Genomic DNA, 26,942 nt, shown 5'->3' with positions numbered 1-26,942 from the left:
ACACACAAAATTTTTTTTTCAAAGTGTGTTTTTTATTCATTATGTGTATGTTCCAATGTTAACTAAATTTTATATTCATATAAGAATATCATAGTTCAGATATTTTCAAGAGAAGTAGGAAAAGATTCCCAGCCAGCAATGGCTACATTCCAAGACATAATTACATGGAGAAATTCTGTAAGAATGAGCTGACCCCAGTTTAACAATTAGCCACTCTTCTTTCTGCAATGGTGTGAACGTCCTTAAAAATCTATGCCCAATCCAGGTATTGGCTGATGCTAAAGATCCTGAGCTTAGAGAAAAACGATGTAGGAAACTTGCTTTCATTAGAAAGGAGCGAAGAATGGAAATCTCTGACTAGCATAATCATTTGGCAGTTTTAAAAGAATTAGAACCATCGTTCCCAATCCGTGTGTCCCGAGAATATTAATTTTGTAAGATTTTATTGGCGTCCTGAGTAAAATCATTTACTAGCCAAATAAAAATGGGAAACAGAACATATCATCATTCTTTATTCAAAGCTTTAACAGACATATTATTAATATACCAAGCTTCTAAGGCCATGAATTTATAAAATCAGTTTAACAAATTTAACCCAGCATTCCCTAAACTTCTATGTTCATAAGTATTTTCAAAGAACACAAAAGACCATCTGGAATTAGCAACTCAGAAATATTGAATCTCAGAAAAGTCCTATAAACCCAAACCAAAACTGTGCTAAACATCCTCAATTTAGTTTTTGTTTCTTTGGAGGCTAACACGTCATTTGAGTTAGGAACACTCCGTGACAGTCAGCTGGCTCTCATCCACTGTTAAATACCTAAGAATGTGTCCAAGAACAAAGCTTGCAGTTTGTTCAGACATCTGAAAAAATGAGATTCGTCTCTTCCTGGCACTTCCATTTTAGGTGACTAACCTGTTTTAATCAATACGTTGACATGAGCATGTTTGAGGTGTTTACTGAAAGGTTAGTATCAAAAGAAATTAATGTCCCGGTGGGCTTGTGTTTTTCTCTGAGGCAGATATTGATGAATGCACAGAGGGAATCATTGAGTGCCACAACCATTCCCGCTGCGTTAACCTGCCAGGGTGGTACCACTGTGAGTGCAGAAGCGGTTTCCATGACGATGGGACCTATTCACTGTCCGGGGAGTCCTGTGTTGGTAAGCAGCTTTCAGCCTCACCCTCCACCCACCTAAGCCTTGGCAGGAGGGGCAGCCTGCTTGGCTACTGTGCCCAGCTCCCAGCCTCAGAAAATGACAGCACATGGGTTATTAAGCTCATCAATTTTCAATTTTTCCTTTCTACAATTTGGGCATAGGCCAAAGATTATGTAATATTGGGTGTGAAAATTTTTATATAGAAACTGAGGCAGTGAGAGGATCAAAATCTAGATCTGTAAGGTCTGGCATTTAGTTCTTTCTAACAAAAACCATGATGACGTGCTGGAATTTCTGACAGTTTGAGAGGCAACTGTGGAATGGAGGAAATAGTACTACATTTGAAATTTAGAAAATGTAGTTTAAATCTTAGCTCTTGTACTGCAAAGCTCACTGTACTCTCTGGCCTTTTATCTGTATATACGTAATAATGGGGATATTCATGTGCGCATTTTATTAGGATTACATCAGATACTATGTATTTTTAAATGGCAAGCTTTGAATTGATGCACATAAGATACAGTTGCATCAATCTTATTATTGCTGCTGTTGCTACCATCATCATCTCTCGGAAAGTCTCCTTTAATTGTAGCTCTGCTCGTGCTTCTGTTCAACGCTGACCACAGGGAGGTAACAGATGGACTTGTTCACCTCCAAGACCTTGTGACTTTCATGATACTCAAACATATATATATATATATTTTTTTTTTTCTTTTTTTGAGACAGAGTCTCACTATGTTGCCCCTGGTAGAGTTCTGTGGCATCCCAGCTCACAGCAATCTCAAACTCTTGAGCTTAAACAATTCTCTTGCCTCAGCCTCCCGAGTAGTTGGGACGACAGGTGCCTGCCACAACGCCCGGCTATATTTGTTGTTGTTGTTATTGTTACAGTCGTCATTGTTGTTTAGCACACCCAGACTGGGTTTGAACCTACCAACCCCGGTGTATGTGGCTCATGCCCTAGCTGCTGAGCTACAGCGCTGAGCCAATACTCAAACATATTATCAGAAATGTAACTGTTTCCACAAGAACCTTGGCCAGCCCAGTTCTTTCATGTGACACGGACTTAGCTGAATTCTTTTTTTTTTTTTTTTCTTTTTTTGTGGTTTTTGGCCGGGGCTGGGTTTGAACGGGACCGGCACCCTACTCACTGAGCCACAGGCGCCGCCCCTAAGCTGAATTCTTAATGCTGGTTTGGACCAACCTACAGAGTAAGCATCTTGATCATAGGTTCCCAAAGTTTTAAGATACTTAATTAGAAGAGTGGGAAATTTGATTTTGAAAATATGCCTTCTCTGCTTATGGTGTAGTTTTTATTTTTATTTTTTTATTATTATTTTTTTTTTGTAAGCTTTTTTTTTTTTTGTAGAGACAGAGTCTCACTTTACTGCCCTCGGTAGAGTGCCGTGGCATCACACGGCTCACAGCAACCTCCAGCTCTTGGGCTTACGTGATTCTCTTGCCTCAGCCTCCCAAGCAGCTGGGACTACAGGCGCCCGCCACAACGCCCGGCTAAGTAGTTTTTATTTTTTATTTTTTCCTAAGGCTGCTTCTGAGATCCAGTCAAGTGTGTGTACCACTTCTCCACCAATGTTTTCCTAAAGCAAAAAGTGAATTTCAGAACAATTGCCACATATCATGACTTGTCTCCCACGATTTTGACATTACTGTTGAAAGGCATATAATATGATAATAAAAAGTATAGACTCCTAGACCAGCTGTCTGCAGTCAAATTCTAGCGTGTCACTTCAAAGTGGTTTACTTGGAGCAAGTTTTTATCTACTCTGGACCTCACCTACCTCATCTGTTAGACAGAAAAAGAGTTCATATCTAATTGATATGAGTGTTGTGATAATTAATTGGATTGATATCTGTTATATGTTCCATGAAAGTTAGCTATTATGGTAAATGTTTTTGTGTATTTAGCATTCTTCCCCAGACAATATATTTCTTTCATTGTTAAAGTAGTGACTTGCAACTTCATGGAGAGTTTTGCATCTGTCCTGGCTCTTTCCTTTATGTACTTCAAGGTACTTCTGTACATGAGCCGCTCACTATGAATCAATGTCATGTGATGGCTCAGCTGGCTGTAGCAGAGGAATGAAAATAGAATTTTAACATATATATTAAATTTGGGGGCTAAAATGAAATTTTAATTTTTTAAAAAATATATTTTACATCATTAAAGGAAACACTCTTACATGTTTAGTACATAAAAGACCTTACAAATCATCCAGTTCTACCAATTTTTTAACAGCCTGGACCTGCCATGGTGTCCCACACTTCCAGGCCCTTGTACATACTCTCCACCTGGCTCAGTTGGAACGTGGTGATTCACATACAAATTCCTGCTCCTGTTCCTAAATTCATCTCATATTTCACCAGGTCCCTGTGAGGTATTCTTTGATGACCTCTTAGGAATTATCACTCTTTTCTTCGGCTTTTTCCTTGGTTTATTTTTTTTTTTAATTGTTGGGGAATTGTTGAGGGTACGACGAACCAGGTTACATTGCTTGCATTTGTTAGGTAAAGTCCTGCTTAGAATTGGTTTATATTATAACAGCTTCCCTTGTGCTATATAGTACAGTGGGGTGCTTTTTGTTCTCTGACTGAATTGTGAGCAGGGAATGGGCTTTACTTATCTGTTTCTCCAGTGAGACTCTTTGGTAGCTGGTGTTGAATAATTGGAAAAATGCATCAATGTTATGTTATGTGACTGAGAAAGAAATTCAGCTTCGGAAAGGGTGATGCATGCCACCAGCCACCAAGCTGGTTTGGATAGAAGTTGGAAATCGGGCCTTATTGACAGAGGTGGAGCAAGATGGCAGCCGAGTAACAGCTTCCCTGCATCTGGGCACCATGAGTCTGGGGAGATAGGACTCCAGGCATCTCTGGCTGGTGGGAACTGCCTATCATCACTCCTATGAGGGTACAGGGAGTCAGCGAGACACTTCTGGACCCCAAGAGGAGGACTAAAACAGTGGAAAACCGTCAAGGGGTTGCGTGTGTTCAATCCGTCTAAACCCGCCCACAACTGTAAGTTCAGTAGCAGCGAGACTGCAAGCCAGAAAGGCCTTACCTGTGAACTGTTTTGATGTCCTTGGACTTGGCACTGAGTTGAACTGCCCTGGGGAAGGCCTGAGCGGGAGTGCGGAGAACTTTGGCCGTTGTCTAGGGCCCCAGTCTGAGCCGCTGAGCCAGACGGAGCTAATAGTGTTTGGCGGTGGGTCACACGGAACCATTGTCAGTGATCTGCCCCGGCAAGCTCCGCCCTCAGGGTCGCAGAGCTAGAAACGGGTGGGAGCTTGTAACCCAGCAACCAAGTAGCCTAAGGGTGGGGTCTGAGCCGCCTTGCAGCCCTAACCCTCAGGGGCAGAGTGAGACCGGTTTTGGCACCCTGGGTAAGTGGATAGCCACTTCAGCAGTGATTCCAGCGAGAAAGCTGGGAAAGCTTCTGCTCAGCAAGTTGACAAGCTCAAAGTGCCTTTTAAGTGGGCTGAAGAGAGATTTAGGGTGTCTACCTCCTGGGGTTTGAGAAATCAGCAGCCTCCAGTCGTATCAGAACTGTGACTAACATCTCATACCCGAGAAGACCACGTGTTGCCCAGACAATATTCAATAACATATACAAACTGCTTTGTTTTTGGTTGTGTATTTTTTTCTTTTTTTTTGTTTGGTTGGTTTTTTTTTGTTTGTTTGTTTATTTTGATGTTGTTGATGTTCTTTTGTTTTTTAATTTCAATCTTTTCCATACAGATCCCTTTTTCTTTCTCAACTTTTCTAGTTTAATTATAATTTCCCATTGCTGCCTTTTTTAATAACTACAACTTCATTTTTGCTAGTGTTTCTACCGCTATCATTTGGTTTTTCACCCAATTGTATCCCCGTAAAGTTTTCTGTTTGCTTGTTTTGGTTTGATTTATAGCATTTTTGTCTTTCCTCTCTACTTGGTGGAGGTGGGGTACTGTGTCTGATCAGGTTAGCAAAGAGCTGCTGACCTCAAGGGAACCACCCAACTGGGCACTCCCAGAAGGTGGGGTTTTTTAAGGTTGTGTCAAAGACCCTACTGTACACCTATATTGCCCTGTCTCCCTCTTTCTGTACCTCTCTTCTTTTTGTCAATATTCCTTATCCCCACCCCCTCTCCTTTCTCTATCTTTCTTTTTTTTCTTATCACTCGGTCCTCCTTTCTTTCATCCTTTTTTTGCTCCTCAACCTTCTCACCCTTCTGGTCCTGTAACCCTTAGTCCACAGGCACAAGAACTTAAAGAGCAAGAGGAAGTGAAAGGAAAATTAGGGCAAGGAAACAGATAAAAGAAATCACTCATGAGGAAGAATCAGCAGAAAACTCCAGGCAACATGAAGAACCAGTCCAGAACAACCCCGCCAAGGGACCATGAGGTAGCTACTGCAGAGGATTCCACCTATACAGAAATGTTAGGAATGACAGAAAGGGAATTTAGAATACACATGTTGAAAGCAATGAAAGAAATGATGGAAACAATGAAGGAAACTGCTAATAAAGTGGAAAATAACCAAAAGGAAATCCAAAAACAGAATCAAATCAGAGATGAACGATATGAAGCATATAAAAAGGATATAGCAGAGCTGAAGGAAATGAAACAGTCAATCAGGGAACTTAAAGATGCAATGGAAAGTATCAGCAACAGGTTAGACCATGCAGAAGAAAGAATTTCAGAGGTAGAAGACAAAGTTTTTGAGATAACTCAGATAGTAAAAGAGACAGAAAAGAAGAGAGAGAAAGCAGAACGTTCACTGTCAGAATTATGGGACTTTATGAAGCGTTACAACATACGAGTTATAGGAATTCCAGAAGGGGAAGAAGAATGCCCCAGAGGAATGGAAGCCATACTAGAGAATATTATAAAAGAAAATTTCCCAAACATCACCAAAGATTCTGACACACTGCTTTCAGAGGGACATCGGACCCCAGGTCGCCTCAACTCTAACCGAGCTTCTCCAAGACACATTGTGATGAACCTGTCCAAAGTCAAGACAAAAGAAAAGATTCTGCAAGCTGCCAGGAGTAAGCGCCAGTTGACCTACAGGGGCAAATCCATCAGAGTGACCGCAGACTTCTCTAATGTAACTTTCCAAGCAAGAAGACAATGGTCATCTACCTTTAATCTACTTAAACAGAACAATTTTCAGCCCAGAATTCTGTACCCTGCTAAGCTAAGCTTCAAAATTGACAGAGAAATCAAATCATTTACGGATATACAAACATTGAGGAAATTCGCCACAATAAGACCAGCTCTACAGGAAATACTTCAACCTGTTCTGCACACTGACCACCACAATGGATCAGCAGCAAAGTAAGAACTCAGAAATCAAAGGACAGAACCTAACCTCCACACTGATGCAAAAGATAAAACTAAGCAATGGACACTCACAAAATAAGACGAATAGAATACTACCACACTTATCAATTATCTCCATAAATGTTAATGGCTTGAATTCCCCACTGAAGAGACATAGATTGGCTGACTGGATTAAAAAACACAAGCCATCCATTTGCTGTCTGCAAGAAACACACCTGGCTTCAAAAGACAAATTAAAGCTCCGAGTCAAGGGTTGGAAGACAATTTTTCAGGCAAATGGAATTCAGAACAAAAGAGGAGTTGCAATCTTATTTTCAGATACATGTCGATTTAAAGCAACTAAAGTCAAAAAAGACAAAGATGGTCACTTTATATTGGTCAAGGGAAAAATACAACAAGAAGACATTTCAATTCTAAATATTTATGCACCCAATTTAAATGCTCCCAGATTCTTGAAGCAGACCTTACTCAGTCTGAGCAATATGATATCTGATAATACCATCATAACAGGGGACTTTAACACACCTCTTACAGAGCTGGACAGATCCTCTAAACAGAAATTAAATAAAGATATAAGAGATTTAAATGAGACCTTAGACCAACTGTGCTTGATAGACGCATATAGAACACTCCACCCCAAAGACAAAGAATATACATTCTTCTCATCACCCCATGGAACATTCTCCAAAATTGATCATATCCTGGGACACAAAACAAATATCAACAGAATCAAAAGAATTGAAATCTTACCTTGTATCTTCTCAGACCATAAGGCACTAAAGGTGGAACTCAACTCTAACAAAAATGCTCGACCCCACCCAAAGGCATGGAAATTAAACAATCTTCTGTTAAATAACAGATGGGTGCAGGATGAAATAAAACAGGAAATCATTAACTTCCTTGAGCATAACAACAATGAAGAGACAAGCTACCAAAACCTCTGGGATACTGCAAAAGCAGTTTTGAGAGGAAAATTCATCGCTTTAGATGCCTACATTCGAAAAACAGAAAGAAAGCGCATGGACAATCTCACAAGAGATCTTCTGGAATTGGAAAAGGAAGAACAATCTAAGCCTAAACTCAGTAGAAGAAAAGAAATATCCAAAATCAAATCACAGATCAATGAAATTGAAAACAAAAGAATCATTCAGAAAATTAATGAAACAAGGAGTTGGTTTTTTGAAAAAATAAATAAAATAGATAAACCATTGGCCACACTAACTAGAAATAGAAAAGTAAAATCTCTAGTAACCTCAATCAGAAACGATAAAGGGGAAATAACAACTGATCCCACAGAGATACAAGAGATCATCTCTGAATACTACCAGAAACTCTATGCCCAGAAATTTGACAATGTGAAGGAAATGGATCAATATTTGGAATCACACGCTCTCCCTAGACTTAGCCAGGAAGAAATAGACCTCCTGAACAGACCAATTTCAAGCACTGAGATCAAAGAAACAATAAAAAAGCTTCCAACCAAAAAATGCCCTGGTCCAGATGGCTTCACTCCAGAATTCTATCAAACCTTCAAGGAAGAGCTTATTCCTGTACTGCAGAAATTATTCCAAAAAACTGAGGAAGAAGGAATCTTCCCCAACACATTCTATGAAGCAAACATCACCCTGATACCAAAACCAGGAAAAGACCCAAACAAAAAGGAGAATTTCAGACCAATCTCACTCATGAATATAGACGGAAAAATTCTCAACAAAATCCTAGCCAACAGATTACAGGTTATCATCAAAAAAGTCATTCATCATGATCAAGTAGGCTTCATCCCAGGGATGCAAGGCTGGTTTAACATACGCAAGTCCATAAACGTTATCCACCATATTAACAGAGGCAAAGATAAAGATCACATGATCCTCTCAATAGATGCAGAAAAAGCATTTGATATAATCCAGCATCCTTTTCTAATTAAAACACTGAAGAGTATAGGCATAGGTGGCACATTTCTAAAACTGATTGAAGCTATCTATGACAAACCCACAGCCAATATTTTACTGAATGGAGTAAAACTGAAAGCTTTTCCTCTTAGAACTGGAACCAGACAAGGTTGTCCTCTGTCACCTTTACTATTCAACATAGTGCTGGAAGTTCTAGCCAATACAATTAGGCAAGACAAGGAAATAAAGGGAATCCAAATGGGAGCAGAGGAGGTCAAACTCTCCCTCTTTGCTGACGACATGATCTTATACTTAGAGAACCCCAAAGACTCAACCACAAGACTCCTAGAAGTCATCAAAAAATACAGTAATGTTTCAGGATATAAAATCAATGTCCACAAGTCAGTAGCCTTTGTATACACCAATAACAGTCAAGATGAGAAGCTAATTAAGGACACAACTCCCTTCACCATAGTTTCAAAGAAAATGAAATACCTAGGAATATACCTAACGAAGGAGGTGAAGGACCTCTATAAAGAAAACTATGAACTCCTCAGAAAGGAAATAGCAGAGGATATTAACAAATGGAAGAACATACCATGCTCATGGATTGGAAGAATCAACATTGTTAAAATGTCTATACTTCCCAAAGCAATCTACCTATTCAATGCCATTCCTATCAAAGTACCAACATCGTACTTTCAAGATTTGGAAAAAATGATTCTGCGTTTTGTATGGAACCGGAAAAAACCCCGTATAGCTAAGGCAGTTCTTAGTAACAAAAATAAAGCTGGGGGCATCAGCATACCAGATTTTAGTCTGTACTACAAAGCCATAGTGCTCAAGACAGCATGGTACTGGCACAAAAACAGAGACATAGACACTTGGAATCGAATTGAACACCAAGAAATGAAACTAACATCTTACAACCACCTAATCTTCGATAAACCAAACAAGAACATACCTTGGGGGAAAGACTCCCTATTCAATAAATGGTGTTGGGAGAACTGGATGTCTACATGTAAAAGATTGAAACTGGACCCACACCTTTCTCCACTCACAAAAATTGACTCAAGATGGATAAAGGACTTAAATTTAAGGCATGAAACAATAAAAATCCTCAAAGAAAGCATAGGAAAAACACTGGAAGATATTGGCCTGGGGGAAGACTTCATGAAGAAGACTGCCATGGCAATTGCAACAACAACAAAAATAAACAAATGGGACTTCATTAAACTGAAAAGCTTCTGTACAGCTAAGGAGACAATAACCAAAGCAAAGAGACAACCTACACAATGGGAAAGGATATTTGCATATTTTCAATCAGACAAAAGCTTGATAACCAGGATCTGTAGAGAACTCAAATTAATCCGCATGAAAAAAGCCAACAATCCCGTATATCAATGGGCAAGAGACATGTATAGAACTTTCTCTAAAGACGACAGACAAATGGCCAACAAACACATGAAAAAATGTTCATCATCTCCATATATTAGAGAAATGCAAATCAAAACATCCCTGAGATATCATCTAACCCCAGTGAGAATGGCCCACATCACAAAATCTCAAAACTGCAGATGCTGGCGTGGATGTGGAGAGAAGGGAACACTTTTACACTGCTGGTGGGACTGCAAACTAGTACAACCTTTCTGGAAGGAAGTATGGAGAAACCTCAAAGCACTCAACCTAGACCTCCCATTCGATCCTGCAATCCCATTACTGGGCATCTACCCAGAAGGAAAAAAATCCTTTTATCATAAGGACACTTGTACTAGACTGTTTATTGCAGCTCAATTTACAATTGCCAAAATGTGGAAACAGCCTAAATGCCCACCAACCCAGGAATGGATTAACAAGCTGTGGTATATGTATACCATGGAATACTATTCAGCCATTAAAAAAAATGGAGACTTTACATCCTTCATATTAACCTGGATGGAAGTGGAAGACATTATTCTTAGTAAAGCATCACAAGAATGGAGAAGCATGAATCCTATGTACTCAATCTTGATATGAGGACAATTAATGACAATTAAGGTTATGGGGGGGGAAGCAGAAAGAGGGATGGAGGGAGGGGGGTGGGGCCTTAGTGTGTGTCACACTTTATGGGGGCAAGACATGATTGCAAGAGGGACTTTACCTAACAATTGCAATCAGTGTAACTGGCTTATTGTACCCTCAATGAATCCCCAACAATAAAAAAAAAATAATAATAAAAATAAAAAAAAATAAAAAAATAAAATATAAAAAAAAAAAAAAAAAGAAGTTGGAAATCAAGCTCAGGCCAAGGGATTATCTAGGGTTAGTGCACACCTAAGCCTGTTGTTCTGATGTAAATTATCACTAGTACCTGGTCATTCTCATAAGTGTCCTTCTTGGATGATAGGTGTTATGGGTGCCTCACCTAGCAACTGTCCTGGCTCTGATTCCTCTCTGCCATGCTGAATGGCATGGTTGAGCAAGGGTCAAATTCCTGCACTCCTGGGGAGGCCCTTGCTTTACTTAGCAACTGATCCTGGTCTGCACAGGAAAACTCAGAAAACTCATCTCCTTGGCAAAACATAGAGTCATTTTGATTAGTAGCATTTTTAATCTGGGTAATTGTTAATATGAATTTCTTTTCATTTCTACACTTTTAGAAAAATCTTTGCAAAGAGCCTTCATAAGGGCAGACCATCATTTAATGTTTCTTTGGTAGTTGTGAGCACTCTGTTGGTTCCCAATATTCCTTGGATAGATGTCTAAGTCAGATCAGGCCACTCTCTAGTTACAACCTCGTAACGCTTTCCTAAATATAGCTTTATAACTCTGCATGGCCTTCAGAGTCTCTGACATTTTCTCTGCCTACTTTTTGGATTCCTCTCCTAAATATGTTATCCTTTGTGAACAAGCTTTTGCCTTGAACATGGTCAGCTCAGCCCAGTTTCAGGGCACTTGTCTTTACTGCCCTCTCTGTTTGGGACACTCCCCGCTGCTCTTTCTGCACGGCTGTCTTGTCAGTGGGGCTCAGATCATATGTCACTTCCTCATGGAAATCCCACCTGACTGTTTTTATCCCAAGTAACCCGTCCTCCGTCACTGCACCACAATTTTATTTTATATCTTTTTTTCTTTTTTATTAAATTATAGCTGTGTACATTAATGCGATCATGGGGCACCATACACTAGTTTTATAGACCGTTTGACACATTTTCATCACACTGGTTAACATAGCCTTCCGGGCATTTTCTTAGTTATTGTGCTAAGACATTTACATTCTACATTTACTAAGTTTCACATGTACCCTTGTAAGATGCACCGCAGGTGTAATCCCACCAATCACCCTCCCTCCCCCCACCTCCCCTCTCCCTCCCCTCCCTTTCCCCCTATTCTTTCTTTTATATCTTTTTTTTAGCATTTTTTATTATCAAATTTATGAGGCATGCACATCTGTATAATTATCTCTTGCTACAAGTAGACATGTTGTGAGGGGAAGAGACTTGGTCTTTCACCTTCTCCTTGAATAAGGTAGGCAAACAGTTGACATTCTATGTATATGTGTCCAGTGACTGAAGGAACAGACATGTTAAACTGTTTCCGGTCATATGTATTTTCTATTTGGTTCGCTGTGTAGACTGCGGTTCATGACAGAAGATATTAAATATCACAAAACTATATAAGTCTTTTATTTCTGAAAAAAATGTTACTGAGAATAAGCATCATACCAGCACTGCATTAGGCCTGTGGAAATGTGGTTATAAACAAATTAAGATGTCTGTTCTTGAGGGATTTATGACCTGACATAGTGCATCATAATAGCATAGTTTAATAGCCCTGCAAATTTGCATGTCAGAATAAGCCCTGAATAACACCAACCCATAATGCTCACATCTAAAAGAAAAAAAAAAAAAAAAAACAGCATTTAAAACAACCTTTAAAATTTAAAAAGGTAGTTTTTCTAAACATATATGCTGCTGTATTTTTTCCTTAGACACTGGTGGGAATAATAGTGTGTAGTGTGTATTAGAATCTAAAATGTGGTGGTGTAGTTACTCTGTGCCTTTTTTTTTTTTTTTTTGGTCAGATAAGGATAATAGCACCTGCCCTATTTGGTTTTATCAGTTACTGCAAATATCAAATACCATTGGCAATGTAAAAACAGCATCCATTCAAGATTTGTTATTTTGTGAGTAAAAAATGTTTAAGATTTTCCTTTTTCTGCTAAAGTAGATCATATGATTGAAAAAATGACCAGTCCTAGGTGTTGTAGAGGTTAACAGAATCACCATTCTTGAGGAGTTTATAAGGGTGTCTTCCCCCTTCTCTCTCTCCCACTCTCCCTCTCCCCCACACCCCCTTTTCCTTAATGTCTTTATAATGCCAAGAGAAAAAAGAGGGCACACAAAACTTGCCAATTTGTATTTACAGAAGAAGATTCAGTGAGGGATCGGTTATTGGAGGGTACAACACACCGTGTGTTTTGAGGCAACGGTGGGAGTCAGTGATTTTATTTTCATCTAAAAGTTGTGCACAATTGCTTTTTTATCTTGGCACAGTTATCTAGGCCATTTAGAAATGAGAATTAACATTTAATTAACAATGACATGCATAAGGAGCCATATTTTACATACTTTGAAAATAATATTCAGATTCTCCTGAATGTCAATCTGTCTTCATGATCTTGTTCCCACAGTGAAACTTTCTTTTTTCTTTCTTTCTTTTTTTTGAGACAGAGTCTCAAGCTGTCATCCTGGGTAGAGTGCTGTGGCATCACAGCTCACAGCAACCTCAAATTCTTGGGCTTAAGCAATTCTCCTGCCTCAGTCTCCTGAGTAGCTGGGACTACAGGCACCCACCACAATACCCAGCTGTTTTTGTTGTTGTTGTTATTGTTGTTGCAGTTGTCATTGCTGGTTTAGCCGGCCCCGGCTGGGTTCAAACCTTCCAGCCTTGGTGTATATGGCTGGCACCCTACCCACTGAGCCATGGGCTCTGCCTGAAACTTGATTTTCACCTGTTCCCTTTTATATTTGACATGGATATTCAAGCCCATTCAAATCCTTCATCTGCTTTTCCCAAACTCTCCTCTCTCTTTTCTCTTCTTTTAGTTTGTGTGCTTTTCCCTGACTATCCCTTCACTAGTCAAAATCCTGATGAAGCCAAACTCTCCCAACAGTTCTTCCTAAGCAAGTTTCATAGTATATTCATCCGGGTAGCCTTTAAAAATACCTATGATGGGACATCACATCCTGGAGATGCCCATTCATTTGGACTGGAGTGGGGCCTAGGCTGAGATACACATTGTATCTATTTACATAATACTTAAACTTATTCATAGGGCATGTGTGATAATTTGTTACACACATAGATTGTGTAACAATCCAGTCAGGGTATGTGAGGTATCCATCACCTCAAGTATTAATTGTTTCTTTTTTTTTGCGTTTTTTTTTTTTTTTTGGCTGGGGCTGAGTTTGAACCCACCACCTCAGGAATATGGGGCTAGTGCCCCACCCCTTTGAGCCACAGGCGCCGTTGGGAACATTTCACGGGTCCTCTTTTAGCTATTTTGAAATATACAATAAATTGTCATTAGAGCTTATTCCTTCTATCTAACTGTAGGTTTGTACCCCTTAACCAAACTCTCCTTATCCCTACCCACCCACAAAGACTATCCAGCCTCTGATATCTATCATTCTACTCTCTGCTTCCATGAGATAAGTTGTTTTTTTTTTTTTTTTTTTTTTGCTCCTATATATGAGTGATAACATGCAATATTTTTCTCCCTGTAACTGGCTTATTTCATGAGGTAATTTTTTTTTCAAGTGGTTAGAAAGACTATTCAGCCAATGCCAATGTAGAAAACCACTGGCTTACATTTTCTCTAATAATGGCAGTAAACTTTCTCCCTCTTCTGTCCCCACAGCCATTTATTTGCCTCTCTTTCACAGAGCGTCCCAGATTAGGCTTATATTCTTTATCCCATCTTTATCACCTATACTACTGTTGAGGTCTTCTCACCGCTTTGTAGATTTCTGTTGAATTAAATTGTGTTGGTCATGTACTTTTTTATAGTTATCAAACAAAATGTTCAAATTCCAATAAACCCATTTTGTTGTTCTGGGCACACTTGATGGTTAAATGTAGCTGTTATGTGGAACGGGGCACCTCTCAGCCTCCCATTATTGCTTTCTCCACAGGTGGAGGTGGGTGGGGTGGGCTCCTTGTCTGAAGCCTGCTCTCTCATCACTTTTTTTTTTTATTTATTTTTTTTTTTGTAGAGACAGAGTCTCACTTTATGGCCCTCGGTAGAGTGCCGTGGCGTCACACAGCTCACAGCAACCTCCAACTCCTGGGCTTAAGTGATTCTCTTGCCTCAGCCTCCCGAGCAGCTGGGACTACAGGTGCCCGCCACAGCACCCGGCTATTTTTTTGTTGCAGTTTGGCCGGGGCTGGGTTTGAACCCGCCACCCTTGGCATATGGGGCCGGCGCCCTACTCACTGAGCCACAGGTGCCGCCCTCTCTCATCACTTTTAATGGCACCGCAAGAACTTATTTACTTGTCAGAGTAGCTGCTGCTACTGTTGTCCCCAGGCAAAGCAATGTAACACAACCTGGAAAGCTTCCACTGGAATATCTTGGAAAGGAGATTTCCATTTTGAGTTGTTGAAGTGTCTAGAATAATTGAAATGGCTTAAGAATGATTTGGATTCAGTTGCCTCTGCCTAGTGCCTATTTCTCATAGGAGTGGAGATAAAAGGGGGCAGAAGCTAAAGATATTCGATCTGTAAAAATATTCTGCGTGACAGACCTCACTGAGAGGGTGTGGCACTTTGAAACCTTAGCAAGCAACAGTGTGATATGACAGAGGGGCAGGCGTTGAGGGCAGAAAGGCCTAGATTTAGTACTGGCTGGACTATTTTCTAGCTGAGTGGCATTTGGCAAAATATTTAACTTTTCTAAGGCTTAGTTTTCCTAGTGTACAGCGATTAATAATGGTTGCAGTGTAAGTTTTTCTAATGTAAGTGTCCTTATATGAAAATATCCTGACAAGTAGCAGATAAACATTTAACCTCCCTCCACGTAGGTTCCCTCACCTGTCAAATGAAGACAGGAACAGTAAAGCGAACAGGAGATAACATTTATCAGGAGCTTACTTTGTGCCAGTCACTGCTCTTAGCAATTTACGAAAGTGTCAACCTCATAAGTTGCTGTGAAGTAATTGCAAGAATTAAATAGCTAACATAGGAAAAAAGCATTCAGTACTTACACTTTAAGTGCTCAATAAATGTTAGCCATTTTCATTACCCGGACACCTCCACTATGTGCCAGACACTGGGCCAGGCCATTTGATGTATTATCTAATTTAGCTTCACAGTGACCTTAGGAGGGAAGGTCTCTTACTATCACTATTTTAAAGGTGAAGAAAATAAAGGTCCAAGGATAAGAGAACTTGTCCCAATTTGCACAGGTCATAAACGGCACACAGAGGCCATCATGCAGGCGTGTTTGATGCTAGAGCTTCTTCAGTGTGTTAATACTGAAACGCTTTCTGGAAGGGAGGAGACCAGTGTGGACCACAGGCAGAGGAGGTGATAGGCAGAGCAACTGAGATCAGTGGAACAAAGTGGAAGGAGAATGAGAGAAACCAAGTGAGACCCAGATAGTCACCAGTTCAGTATTAAGCACTGCTGACTTTATTTATCCACTGGACTCAAGAGGTTTGGGGGTCATTCTGCTGGGCCGTGGGCAGGATGACCAGGGGGCACATTTGTGATGGTTACTCTGAGAGCACCTCAGCCTTGATGATGATACCCCCTAGATACCTTCTGATTCCCTTGCCTTCTCTGCATTTCTGATGGTATGAAGCCAGCAAAGAAAAATGAAAGCAATGGGTTGGGGGGATGTGGAGAGAGAACTAGAAAAAGGTGGTAGGTAGATTTTTAACTAAGTATATTTATTTTTTCATGTATTTATCTGTTGCCTCTTAAAAATAATTAGCATAGCTGGGTGCGCTGGCTCACACCTGTAATCCTAACACTCTGGGAGGCCGAGGCAGATGGATTGCATGAGCTCACGGATTTGAGACCAGCCTGAGCTAGAGTGAGACTGCATCTCTTAAAACTAGCCAGGCATTGTGGTGGGTGCCTGTAGTCCCACCTACTCAGGAGGCTGAGGTGAGAGAATTGCTTGAGCTCAAGAGTTTGAGGTTGCTGTGAGCTTTGATGCAATGGCACTTTACCAAGGGTGACAAAGTGAGACTCTGTCTCCAAAAAAAAAAAAAATAAACTAATTAGCATAGTACATACCAAAAGATATATTCAAGAGTTATCAAAATAAAAATATTTGAAAATAAGAAAAATATATTAACCATTAAGAGTTAACAAAAATGTTTATGAATATCCTGGCAGAGCAGAAAGGGATATGTAAGTTTTTCACTTGAATAGAAAATCCTCAAGAAGGAGAGATTCAAGCATGCTTTTTCTTCTATTGCAGGGAAGAAACATGCCAGGGTAGAGAAACCATCTTGGTGGGCCAGGGTATTTCAAAAAAGAGAAAATTCAAGAGGCAAAGCATAGACAGAAATCCCAAGACACTCATGGATTTTATCTCAATTCTGAGCATTAAGACACACCGCGGCCTAACATATAATATGTTCAGTTAAACAGCACATCCCTACCTCCACCTTTCTTGATAATATTTAATGTAGTCTCATAAACTTCAAAGTTGACATTTGTTTCCAAAAAGCTTTAGATGCAGTTTCTATACAAGTAATAAATTCTGTATTATTGAAGAGCCTTCCCACAGGCAGACGACACCTGGCCGTAGAACTGATTAAATAGTGTTCTGTTTCTAACTAGGACCACTGTGAAATACATGGGAGCGTACTTATGAATCAGAAGGCCTCGGTTGCATGGCATGAACCTGCCATTTCTCATTAAAAGGTGGGCAGAGAGACCAGACACAGGCCCCACCTGTGAGGGTGGGAATTGATATAGGAAAAGATCAGTATCGTCAAGGCACAAAACAGAGAAGTTAAGAATTTTTTCCAGCATCTAATAGAGGTGATTTTATTAGCTCCCTAGAAAGGGTCTTACAGTGGGTACACAGTTGCAGGTGAGAAATCAGGTAAGCAATGGGACCCATTGGAGCCTCTGGAAGCCACTGTTCCCTTCAGGTCCATCCATCCATGCATTCGCCTGGCGCTGTTCAGCATGTCGGCTAGACGGGATATATGCTGCAGACTTCTCTAGGAAGGCATGTTTGGGTGATAATTCCTTCACAAAATGGCATCAGAATGGAGTATATTGCACTTAACTCAGGAATCCCAAGGAAGCTTCACAGGTCCCTCTCTGCCTAGCTGGGCTCGCAGAGCAAGCCCCTATGTGGTTTTGAACTTGAGCTTTTGAACTAAAACCAATTGTTTCTGGGAGCTATTCTAACAGGACTTCGACAGGCTAGAAGGTCTGTCCTTTAAGCCACCCCAACCTGTTCTGTGTCTCCTCAGTGACAGTTTCCTTACTGTTTAAAGACCTTCCCAGTGGCAGCTGTGACTAGCTATGCAGCAGAAGTGACAGCTTTGGACTCCTGCCTCTAAACAGCGTGTGGGGAGCCAGATCTCAGTGCTAGTCCAAATGAAGAGTGCATGGGTGATAATGAAGAGGAGGATTTTAGAAAACTACTGAAGGAAATTTTCACAAGTATGTGGGTATTCTTATGACAACCACAAACATAGTCAGTGATCTCACCACTGGGCAAGGTGGTGTGGACGATACCAGGAGTTCATTCCTTAGCGACTCCACATCTCCAATTTTGAGCCAAAGCACACAGACGTGAAACAACCAGGAGCCTTCTGACATAGGTTATAATAACTGCAAAATTACATGGCCAGTGCTATAAGACATATAGGTGATTAGGGAAGAAGATGATCAGACAGGCTTAAAGAAAAGTCATATCAGATTGTATGGAAATGATTGGACTTGAAGGATAGGAGAGTTTAGGTATTTTATAGGAATAATAAAATAAATATGAATAATATCTGAGATTAATTCATTACATTATGTTTTAGGTACTCTCCTAAAAGTTAGACATTTCCTAATATCTTATCCTTAGAACTGTGTCAGTTGGAAGTTAGACATTTTGAATTTCCCAAATTTGTTTGGCTTTTGAACCCTTTTCTCTCCCAGACATCTTACAGATTTGGCTCTCTATAGAATATTGAGAACTCAGGAATGAATACAACCCTATTTAAAAGTTCTAGCAAACCATATGCATTCAATATCATTGAATAATGAGCTATTGTAGAGAGTTTTCTTAAATTTTTTCTAGATCTGCAGAAAAAAAACAAAAAAAACTTTAACCACCAGAATTTTTCTACTTATTATTGTAACTTTGTTGTAAGGAGATCATTCCAGTATATATCTATTTTTCTATCACTTTTACTTAGTGTTGGTCCTTAAAAATATAAATCATTAAATTCGACTGTCCCATATTGAGTGACATTCTAGTGTCCTATTGGTGTGCAGCTGACTTGAAATTAAGCCAAATCGTCACAGCCGTCATGGTTTTGACAAACCTTTCTTTTTTACATAGATGTTTACTCTTCATCCCATATTGTCAGGCTAATTTCTACTTTTTAAAAAGATGTTTCCACTGTGCTAAAATAAGTTGGTAATATGACATCTTAGACCACAGCAACACAGAAGCAGTATCTCTGGGGACATAAAAAGAAATGTGATGCAGGATTTCAAAGGATGGGAGGACAATTTTGTACTGTGTGAATAGGACCAGTGGGAGATCTGGGAAAAGGGAGACGTGGGGTGGGTCCTGGGAGGGAGGCTTTACTGGAGAGGTGGATCTTGCACTGGTCAGTGCGGGAAGAGTGAGAGTTGAGTAGTACACGTGGAAAACCCTGATATTCTTCCCTTTAAAAGGTGCTTTGTAGTATAATTATCTATAGGGCCTTTCTCTCACTGTGAACAAAGCATTTTTGGAAAATAAACTATAAAAGACATACTTTGGTGTTCTGCATAAGTTCCTGAAGCTTATATGATGCAAGTTCTTCATTGTTCTAAATGACTTTTTTTTTGGTTTTCTTCTTGAATAGTTAGTTGGCACTCCCAACTGAGTGACTACAGAATGAGGGGGGCATTCCGTAAAAAGTTTTCAAATCATATTACTTCCTGTGAAATTAGTGTTCTACGTAGCTGAGGGCAGCAGTTCTGGGAGTGTGATTGCCAGACCAGCAGTATCCATATCACCTGGGAATTTGTTAGAAATGCAAATTCCCCACCATGCTGTAGTCTAGACCTACTGAATCAGCAATGTTGGGGAAAGGCCGACTGATCTGTAATATAATGAGGTAGCTTTGGTTGATTCTGTTGCCCACTCAAGTTTGAAAACAATTGCTAGGCTTTTCATCGACTGCCTTTGGAGAGGTCCATGAGCACTGAAACTACATAAATTTGTGCATATGTGTGTGTCTGCATCTTTGCTAGGAGATGAAACAACAGTTTCCTAGAATTTTAGAATGACTATGACCGCCAATAACATCAGTGTTTCTACTCGCCACTCTGATTTAACTTTTCAGTATTTCCTGCCTAGGGATTTATAAGTCAGTATCAGGGGAGGTTCCCTTACCTTCCTTTCCCAGTTCCTGAGCACTCCGTGACACTGAACTCCAGGCAGCTTCAGGTTCCTGCCTTTGGAGGCTCAATGTGAGCTATTATTTGTTTCATCACAGAAACTTCTGGCTTCAGCCAAAAATCCCATCTAGGCAGCAATTCAGAGATTATCTACAACTTATAACTTCTTTGAAATGCGTGTTGAATTGTTCTTTTTCTCCTGTTTATCTTTTTTATTTGTTTATTTTGCTCTCAGTTTACATATACTGCTGTAAAATATTTGCCTGTAGATTTATGAACAGGGAATTTTAAGCTGAGATGCTCTCACCAAATGTTTAATGAGCATTATTGAGAAGGTCTGGTGGGTGACAGCTCCTAGTTTTAGTGACACCAAAAGGAGTAAGACACAGTCCTTCCAATCTAGGCTAGGGAGAGAGAAGGTAAGCAGGAATCAGGGGAGGTTTTGGTGTTAGCCAGCAAGATACATAAGCCATTGTGTGATGAGGTGGGACAAGCCTGTCTTTGTGTCCTGACTCAGGAACTTCCTGGCTGTGTGGCTTTCAGAAATGACTTGATCCTGTGATGCCTGTTCCTTGACCTCTGAGAGACCAGTGTACAAATGTCACTGAAAGCATGTTACTGCAGGCAAGGGATCACAGAAGTAGGTGAGGAATCTTACTCCATCCTTTCACAAAAAAATCATTTAAATGAAAACAACACCGACAAAATACTAACACAAATATTAATTAGAAGGCAAAAATGATTTTAAACATAGAATACATGAAACTTCAACTGCATTTTATACTCTTGGTTCCCTTTATGTATGTCCAAAATTACCAGAAGCCAGTGCTTATTCTTTTCTGCCCTGGTGATAACTTTGGTAGAATTGTTTGAGAAGCGGTGATCAGGTGACTTTGGGCATGGTTATGCATTAAGTAGAGATGGTGTTGCTGATAACAGTCTATGGTTTTTGAAAAGACAAATTAGAACATGAATTTGAATGGCTTTTTGAAAACTCTTGACATGCATAGTATATGAGAGTTTAGCAAATTATTCTTGTTTTACATAAGAAGAAAATAAATGTGTTTCATAAAGGTATATTAATCCTAATGAAAGGACCTAGGATGGCCCAGATAACAAACCACCTGCAGGTTCTTGGTGAGGACACATGAAAGGAATTATCTGTTGTTCTTCCCCCTGGTGAAAGTGAACTTTCCAAGAGTAGGAATTGCATATGTTTTATTTGCTATTATATCCCCAATGCCTAAAATGATGACTTCCATATTATATGTGCTCAATAAGTATTTGTTGAAAATGAATTAATAAAAGGTCTTGCAGAGCACTAATTTTTATTACTAATGAGGACATTGGTCTCCACCTTCAATTTACCCTGATAAACTGGGCTCCACCAGTGGTGACCTGAAAGAATTCCTTTTGTTTGTATTCAAGCAATAAACAAAGTATTGTAGATAAGCAAAATGAATATTAAAAATCTACAAAGGTGGAGACTAGTCAAAGTAATCAAAATTGATAAACTATTGGGCGGCGCCTGTGGCTCAAAGGGCACTGGCCCCATATGCTGGAGATGGCGGGTTCAAACCCAGCCCCAGCCAAAAACTGCCAAAAAAAAAGATAGGGCAGCACCTGTGGCTCAGTGAGTAGGGCACCGGCCCCATATGCTGAGGGTGGCGGGTTCAAACCCAGCCCCAGCCAAACTGCAACAACAACAACAACAAAATAGCCGGGCGTTGTGGCAGGCGCCTGTAGTCCCAGCTGCTCGGGAGGCTGAGGCAAGAGAATCGCATAAGCCCGAGAGTTACAGGTTGCTGTGAGCTGTGACGTCACGGCACTCTACCCGAGGGCGGTACAGTGAGACTCTGTCTCTACAAAACAAACAAACAAAAAAAAAAAAAAAGATAAACTCTTGCAATGGGGAAGCAGGTTCAACATAAACTGAACTTAACTACAATTTGTGCAGCAGTGTCTGGGTGTTTTAAAGAGAAAATTTAGAGTAGAAAGGGAGAAAGGCAGCTGGTGCACAGAGCTGGGAAAGTGGAATTTTTGAAAAGCTGGAAGGGGAGGTTGGTCCATGTGAAACCCATCTGCGTTTGTTAACTGGTAAGAGTTAGGCTCTAACTTTCCCATCAAGATGAGGAGTGTTGGCAGAACAAACAGTAAATTATTTTGTCAGCTTTGAACTTTCTAGGCAGAAACTTAAGGGGTTTAGAGTTGTCATCCTAGTGATATGGCCTCAAGCAGTGAGAAACTAAGCTAGTGTTTATTCAAGTCTTTTAATAAGGGATGGCTGGTAGGGTAGACAAAGTCATTTGTCTAAGAGTCTGCTAGAAAATTCCGACTAGTGTTTAGTTAAGGATAGAGACTTTGTCCACGGCCTCTTTTCCTTGGAAAGAAACTTAGTTTGGGACCATATGGCTTTACTTAGCTTGGGGTAAGAAACACAGACTAATTCTAAATAATGTCAACTTGTCTCCCAAAATTGTAGAGCAGCATGGATTCAAGTCTTCTACTTTGTGCTTTTTTTACCCTTCTTGCCACAAAAGCCTTCTACCCTGTTTCCCCAAAAATAAGACAGTGTCTTATTTTAAGGCGTGCTCCCAAAGATGCGCTAGGTCTTATTTTCAGGGACATCTTATCTTTCCTGTAAGTAGGTCTTATTTTCGGAGGATGTCTTATTTTCGGGGAAATGGGGTAGATCTTTTCAGAGAATATCCCTCTCAAAATAGGGATATTACTGGCCTTTTTACCAAATCAGTTACCTAGAGTTCTATAGGCGATGAAATATGAACAAAGAAAGAAGATTCAAGGAGATGGAATACTCTTAAAAACAAGACAGTGAGATCAAATCACAATTTCTTTATGGGCTTATTTATCTTCTCAGCAGATACTGCCCTTCTTGGCATGACAGTCCAAATTATTATCCTTTATCTGTGTGTTATTACTGGGGCAGAGTTTTTGGAGGCATCTTGTGGACCCCTAGAAGTTAGGGACTTTTATAGGCAGGGTGGTGAAAGAAAATAATAAATAACAGGTGTGAATGGTTTTCAAATTCTTAGTTCCCTAGTAATCTGACCATTTTGACATTTAGACTGAGACCTGGTTTTAGAATTACACCACTGACAATGTTTTTTTGACCTTTGGCTTGTGTGTAAATTGCAAGATGCTTCTTAGAGTGAGTGAAATTATTTTGTAACCTCTTTGTTCTTAAGACCTCTCTTTGGAATAGAAGAGAGAAGAAATAATTTCTCATCTGACAACTTTCTTGAGGGAATGATCTATCAAAACAGAGAGTTAGTTTTGGTTCTCACCCTGGCTGGGCTCCCCATGAGCATTTGTCATCAAAGATTACTTTGCCGAGGGTTCAATGCCAATGGGAAAACCATACTTTTTCCTGTGCGGCCTTCTTCTCTTTGGCACTTGCTTGCAAATACCCATTAAAGGAGACAGGAGATGTTTCAATAAATATGGAATGTCCAAGAACATTGTTTAATCCTAAGAAATCCATTTGTTATCTGGAAGCTGGTTCTTTCCTTCACCTTTGACCTTCTGCCTGTCTCTTATCATTCACGTTCTAACACTTGTGTTACAAGCTTAGTCCTACAGAGGTGAAAAGCAATCACACAAAGTCAGGAATGGACAAGATCTTTTAAAAAAGTATTTAACACAACTCCTATATTTTACCACAGAGGAAATGAAGGCGACCAAAGTGCAAGGGTTCTTTTTCAGTTGCAGTTCAATCGCACCCAAGTTTAACAGATGTTTTTGCATCCTTTAGTACGGGCAAGAGACCGTAAACAGTGCTGTGAAAGATGCAATGATAAATAAGACTGGGATTTCACAAATCTGAATGATTAAGGAACATTCACAGCTAAGCATACAAGGTAACAAAGTAAACAGGCAGCGTAAAATCAAAGTAAAAACGGGGTCATTCTCCTCAGCAAAGGGTGAAATTTTTTTAAAGACGTTAAGTGATACGATGACTATAACAAGATGTGTGAGGCCAGAGTCAGGCATTTGGTGGCCTGCAGCTGTCATATAGCCCTTCCTCCCACCCATAAGCAGACAGGTACATGAAAACATATAAATCCAGAGTTGTGGGCATCAATACTGTAGCCACTGTGCAGTAAAATTCTCTTTAAACAGCACATATTTCAATATTTATAGATTTTTATTTTATTTTCTCCACTGGTCGCAAGTGTATTGATTTTAAACTGATTTAATCACTAGTTAAAGAAGTATGATTTGTTGAAAGGAAACCGACTTGGTTAATTTAGAAGGAATTGTTTCTCTCCATGTATGGTAAAACACCTAAATTTGTACTTCGGAAAAAATAAAATGTAGTTGGTGACCGAAGCAAATTCATGAAGTAAGTGTCAGAAAATTATGTTTTTTTCAACATTATTTATTTAATCCTAACTGTAGGTTTACCAGTTAGGGATCAGGGGAAGTTTGGAGTGCTAACCTTTCCAGGTTTTGTGGGCTGTTGTACTGATCAAAATCATGTGAATTGTGAGAATTTGGAATTCAAGTGGAAATTCTCAGCCAACAGATGAAGGTGCAGCCTGGACGTATCAAAAACGATCACGAATAGTACAGATTTGAGTATATCCTAAAGAGATAGGAAAATGGATTCACAAGATCAGAAAAAAATTACAGAAACAATGGGAACAGGAACAACTGTGGCTGATCATTTTTGAGTAATGACTTAGATGATAAGCATTTTATTGTGTGTTTACCCACATTATCCCATGAGATATATTTTCATCCATACTTTTTTTCAATGAGGCAATCGAAGTTCAGAGATGTCAGGTACATTTTCTAGAGTCATAACTATTGATATAGTGCAGGGATGGGATTGAGAGATAGTTGACTCCCGTGTCTTCACATGCCTGGAACTTTCTTATTACTGAAAGTCACCTATCTCAGAAATCCCTCAGAACTGAAACAACGGATCCCATGAGCTGATATTCACAGCTGCTGGATTCCAAAGCTTATGAGTTTAATTGGTATGCTATACGGTTTCCACTGAGGAGGAAAGGGGACAAGGACCAGAGGTAGAATCCTAGGAAATATTAACAAGCTGAACAGGGAGGTCTGTGCTTACAGTGACATATCTGCTTCTTTGTCCATTGTATTTTCAACCTTTAGCCATGTGTCTGGGCACACTCGCAGGGGTGTCCAGTCTTATTCTGCTGCACATCAGAAGGGTTGTCATGGGCCACACGTTAAGTATACAAACACTAAGGAAATCTGATAAGCAAAAACAAAACAAAAAAAGGTCTGTGCATAGTTTTTGTGATATCCAACACCATATATAAGCAAAAATGTCTTCACACAATCCTCGTGTGGCCCATGGGCAGCAGGTTGGACACCTCCAGGAGAGGCTTAGTTAGTTGATTAAGGAATTAGTTGATTGTTTGATGATTATTAGTGACGAGATGATGAAGAAGTAAGAAGATGAACAGGTGATCATTACATCCAGATGGGCTGAGGAGAGAGCTCTTACACTGAGATAATCAATAACAATACCTGTTATAATACCTGTTAAGCAAGAGTGATGATTTCTCAAACTACTGGTCATGAACAACTTCAGGATTTAAGCTTTGAAAAGAAGGTCCTCCGGAAGCTGGCGCACATTCAGCGGAAAATGAAGATGAGTCAATGGAGGTAGCTGCTAGTTGTAGATGCCAGATCATAAAATATGGATCTAGGAAATAGTGAGCCAACGCATTTCCTTTTTCCTTTGTTAAAATAAAGTCTTATCAAAAGGAAAGAGGAAGATTCATTGCAGAGTAACAAAACCATGCACTAAGTAGTAAGAAGGATGTTATAGAAAAGGGTTTCTTCCTGACTCAGGAAGGGTTAGGGGCTGGGACAGAGACGGAAAAGTTCACACTCTTGAAAAACTCTTCCTAAGACATGCGTAACAGCACTTCAAATAGATGAAGATAGCTCACTCATCTCTTCTTTTATCCTTTGCTCTTTGAGGGTAAACGTCTTGTGTGTTATTAAAATAAGATGAATGTAGGCCCCTTACCATCCTGAGGGATCTCTTTAGAAATGCCCCGATTATGTCAACCTCATTCTTAATACTATATCCGAGTGTGATGTGACCAGCACATGACAGAGTGTGTCTCTCGCTTTTTATTTTGGTCTTAAAACCTACCATAGAGCTTAAGTTTTCATTAGTCCTTTCCTTTGTAAGTCACGGCAGACCTCAGATTTCTTTTACTTATTTTGCTGATGTGCAGTGTGTATATTTTTCCCTGTAATTTTCTCCCTGTCACTGTAACAGAAGCAATACTACTTTAGCCATGGGAGAGGCTCTGTTTGGTCTATCATTAATAAACTCCCAAGCTCTGTTCTAATTTCTGAGCCAGTAATGTCTGGTAATGCCTTCCAAGTCAGAATACACACACAGCTGGATATTTGAAACCCAGATTCACATTTGTTTTCTGATCCATCACCTGTTTTGAATTTGAAAGTAAGACAAGGTGTGCTGTGAAAGTTAGTCAAGAAAAAAGAGTCTGGGCTAATGTAAAAGTTCACTCCTTTGACCTAACTGTTACCAAATGCTTGGGAACAAAACTGTGTCCTTTCATCTCTGAAATCAACCTGTACAAGTTTCAGCTCCCGAGGCAGGTATCATGATAGTTGTTATGCTATCAAAACTTCTGTGGAGCCATTTTTCTTGAAGGGTCAAAAAATTGTTTGGGGCTAAATTGGGATTGGTTTGATTGCTAATGATATAAATGTCTCGGAATTGTATTTTCTTATTTGCCCAAGGAAAGAACTTCAGGGTAAAGAATAAAGCAATTGAGTAGGCACAACTAGATTTTGTTTTTTAAGCAAAATTGAGTACAATAATAACAGCTTTTGGAAATTATGAAAATGTCAAGGCAAGAAAATTAGTTCTAAGGCATAGAAATTTT

General features: G+C 39.7%; 1 protein-coding gene across 3 annotated transcripts in view; it reads left to right on the top strand.

Annotated features, from left to right (window-relative positions):
* NELL1 (neural EGFL like 1) overlaps positions 1–26,942 on the top strand; it is a 950,583-nt gene that overhangs the window by 905,280 nt on the left and 18,361 nt on the right. For 2 of the 3 annotated variants that reach the window (XM_053561805.1, XM_053561807.1), the window contains one exon: positions 1,023–1,163. The exons of the other annotated variant lie outside the window; for it this stretch is intronic. In XM_053561805.1, coding sequence (XP_053417780.1) covers positions 1,023–1,163 — 141 coding nt within the window. The remainder of the gene's footprint in view (positions 1–1,022; positions 1,164–26,942) is intronic. 3 annotated transcript variants of the gene reach the window in all.

This window comes from Nycticebus coucang, chromosome 14 (genome assembly GCF_027406575.1).
Source record: "Nycticebus coucang isolate mNycCou1 chromosome 14, mNycCou1.pri, whole genome shotgun sequence".
NCBI classification, from domain to species: Eukaryota; Metazoa; Chordata; class Mammalia; order Primates; family Lorisidae; genus Nycticebus; species Nycticebus coucang.
The sequence above is the reverse complement of the archived record's forward strand: the minus strand, read 5'-3'. Positions and strand labels throughout refer to the sequence as shown.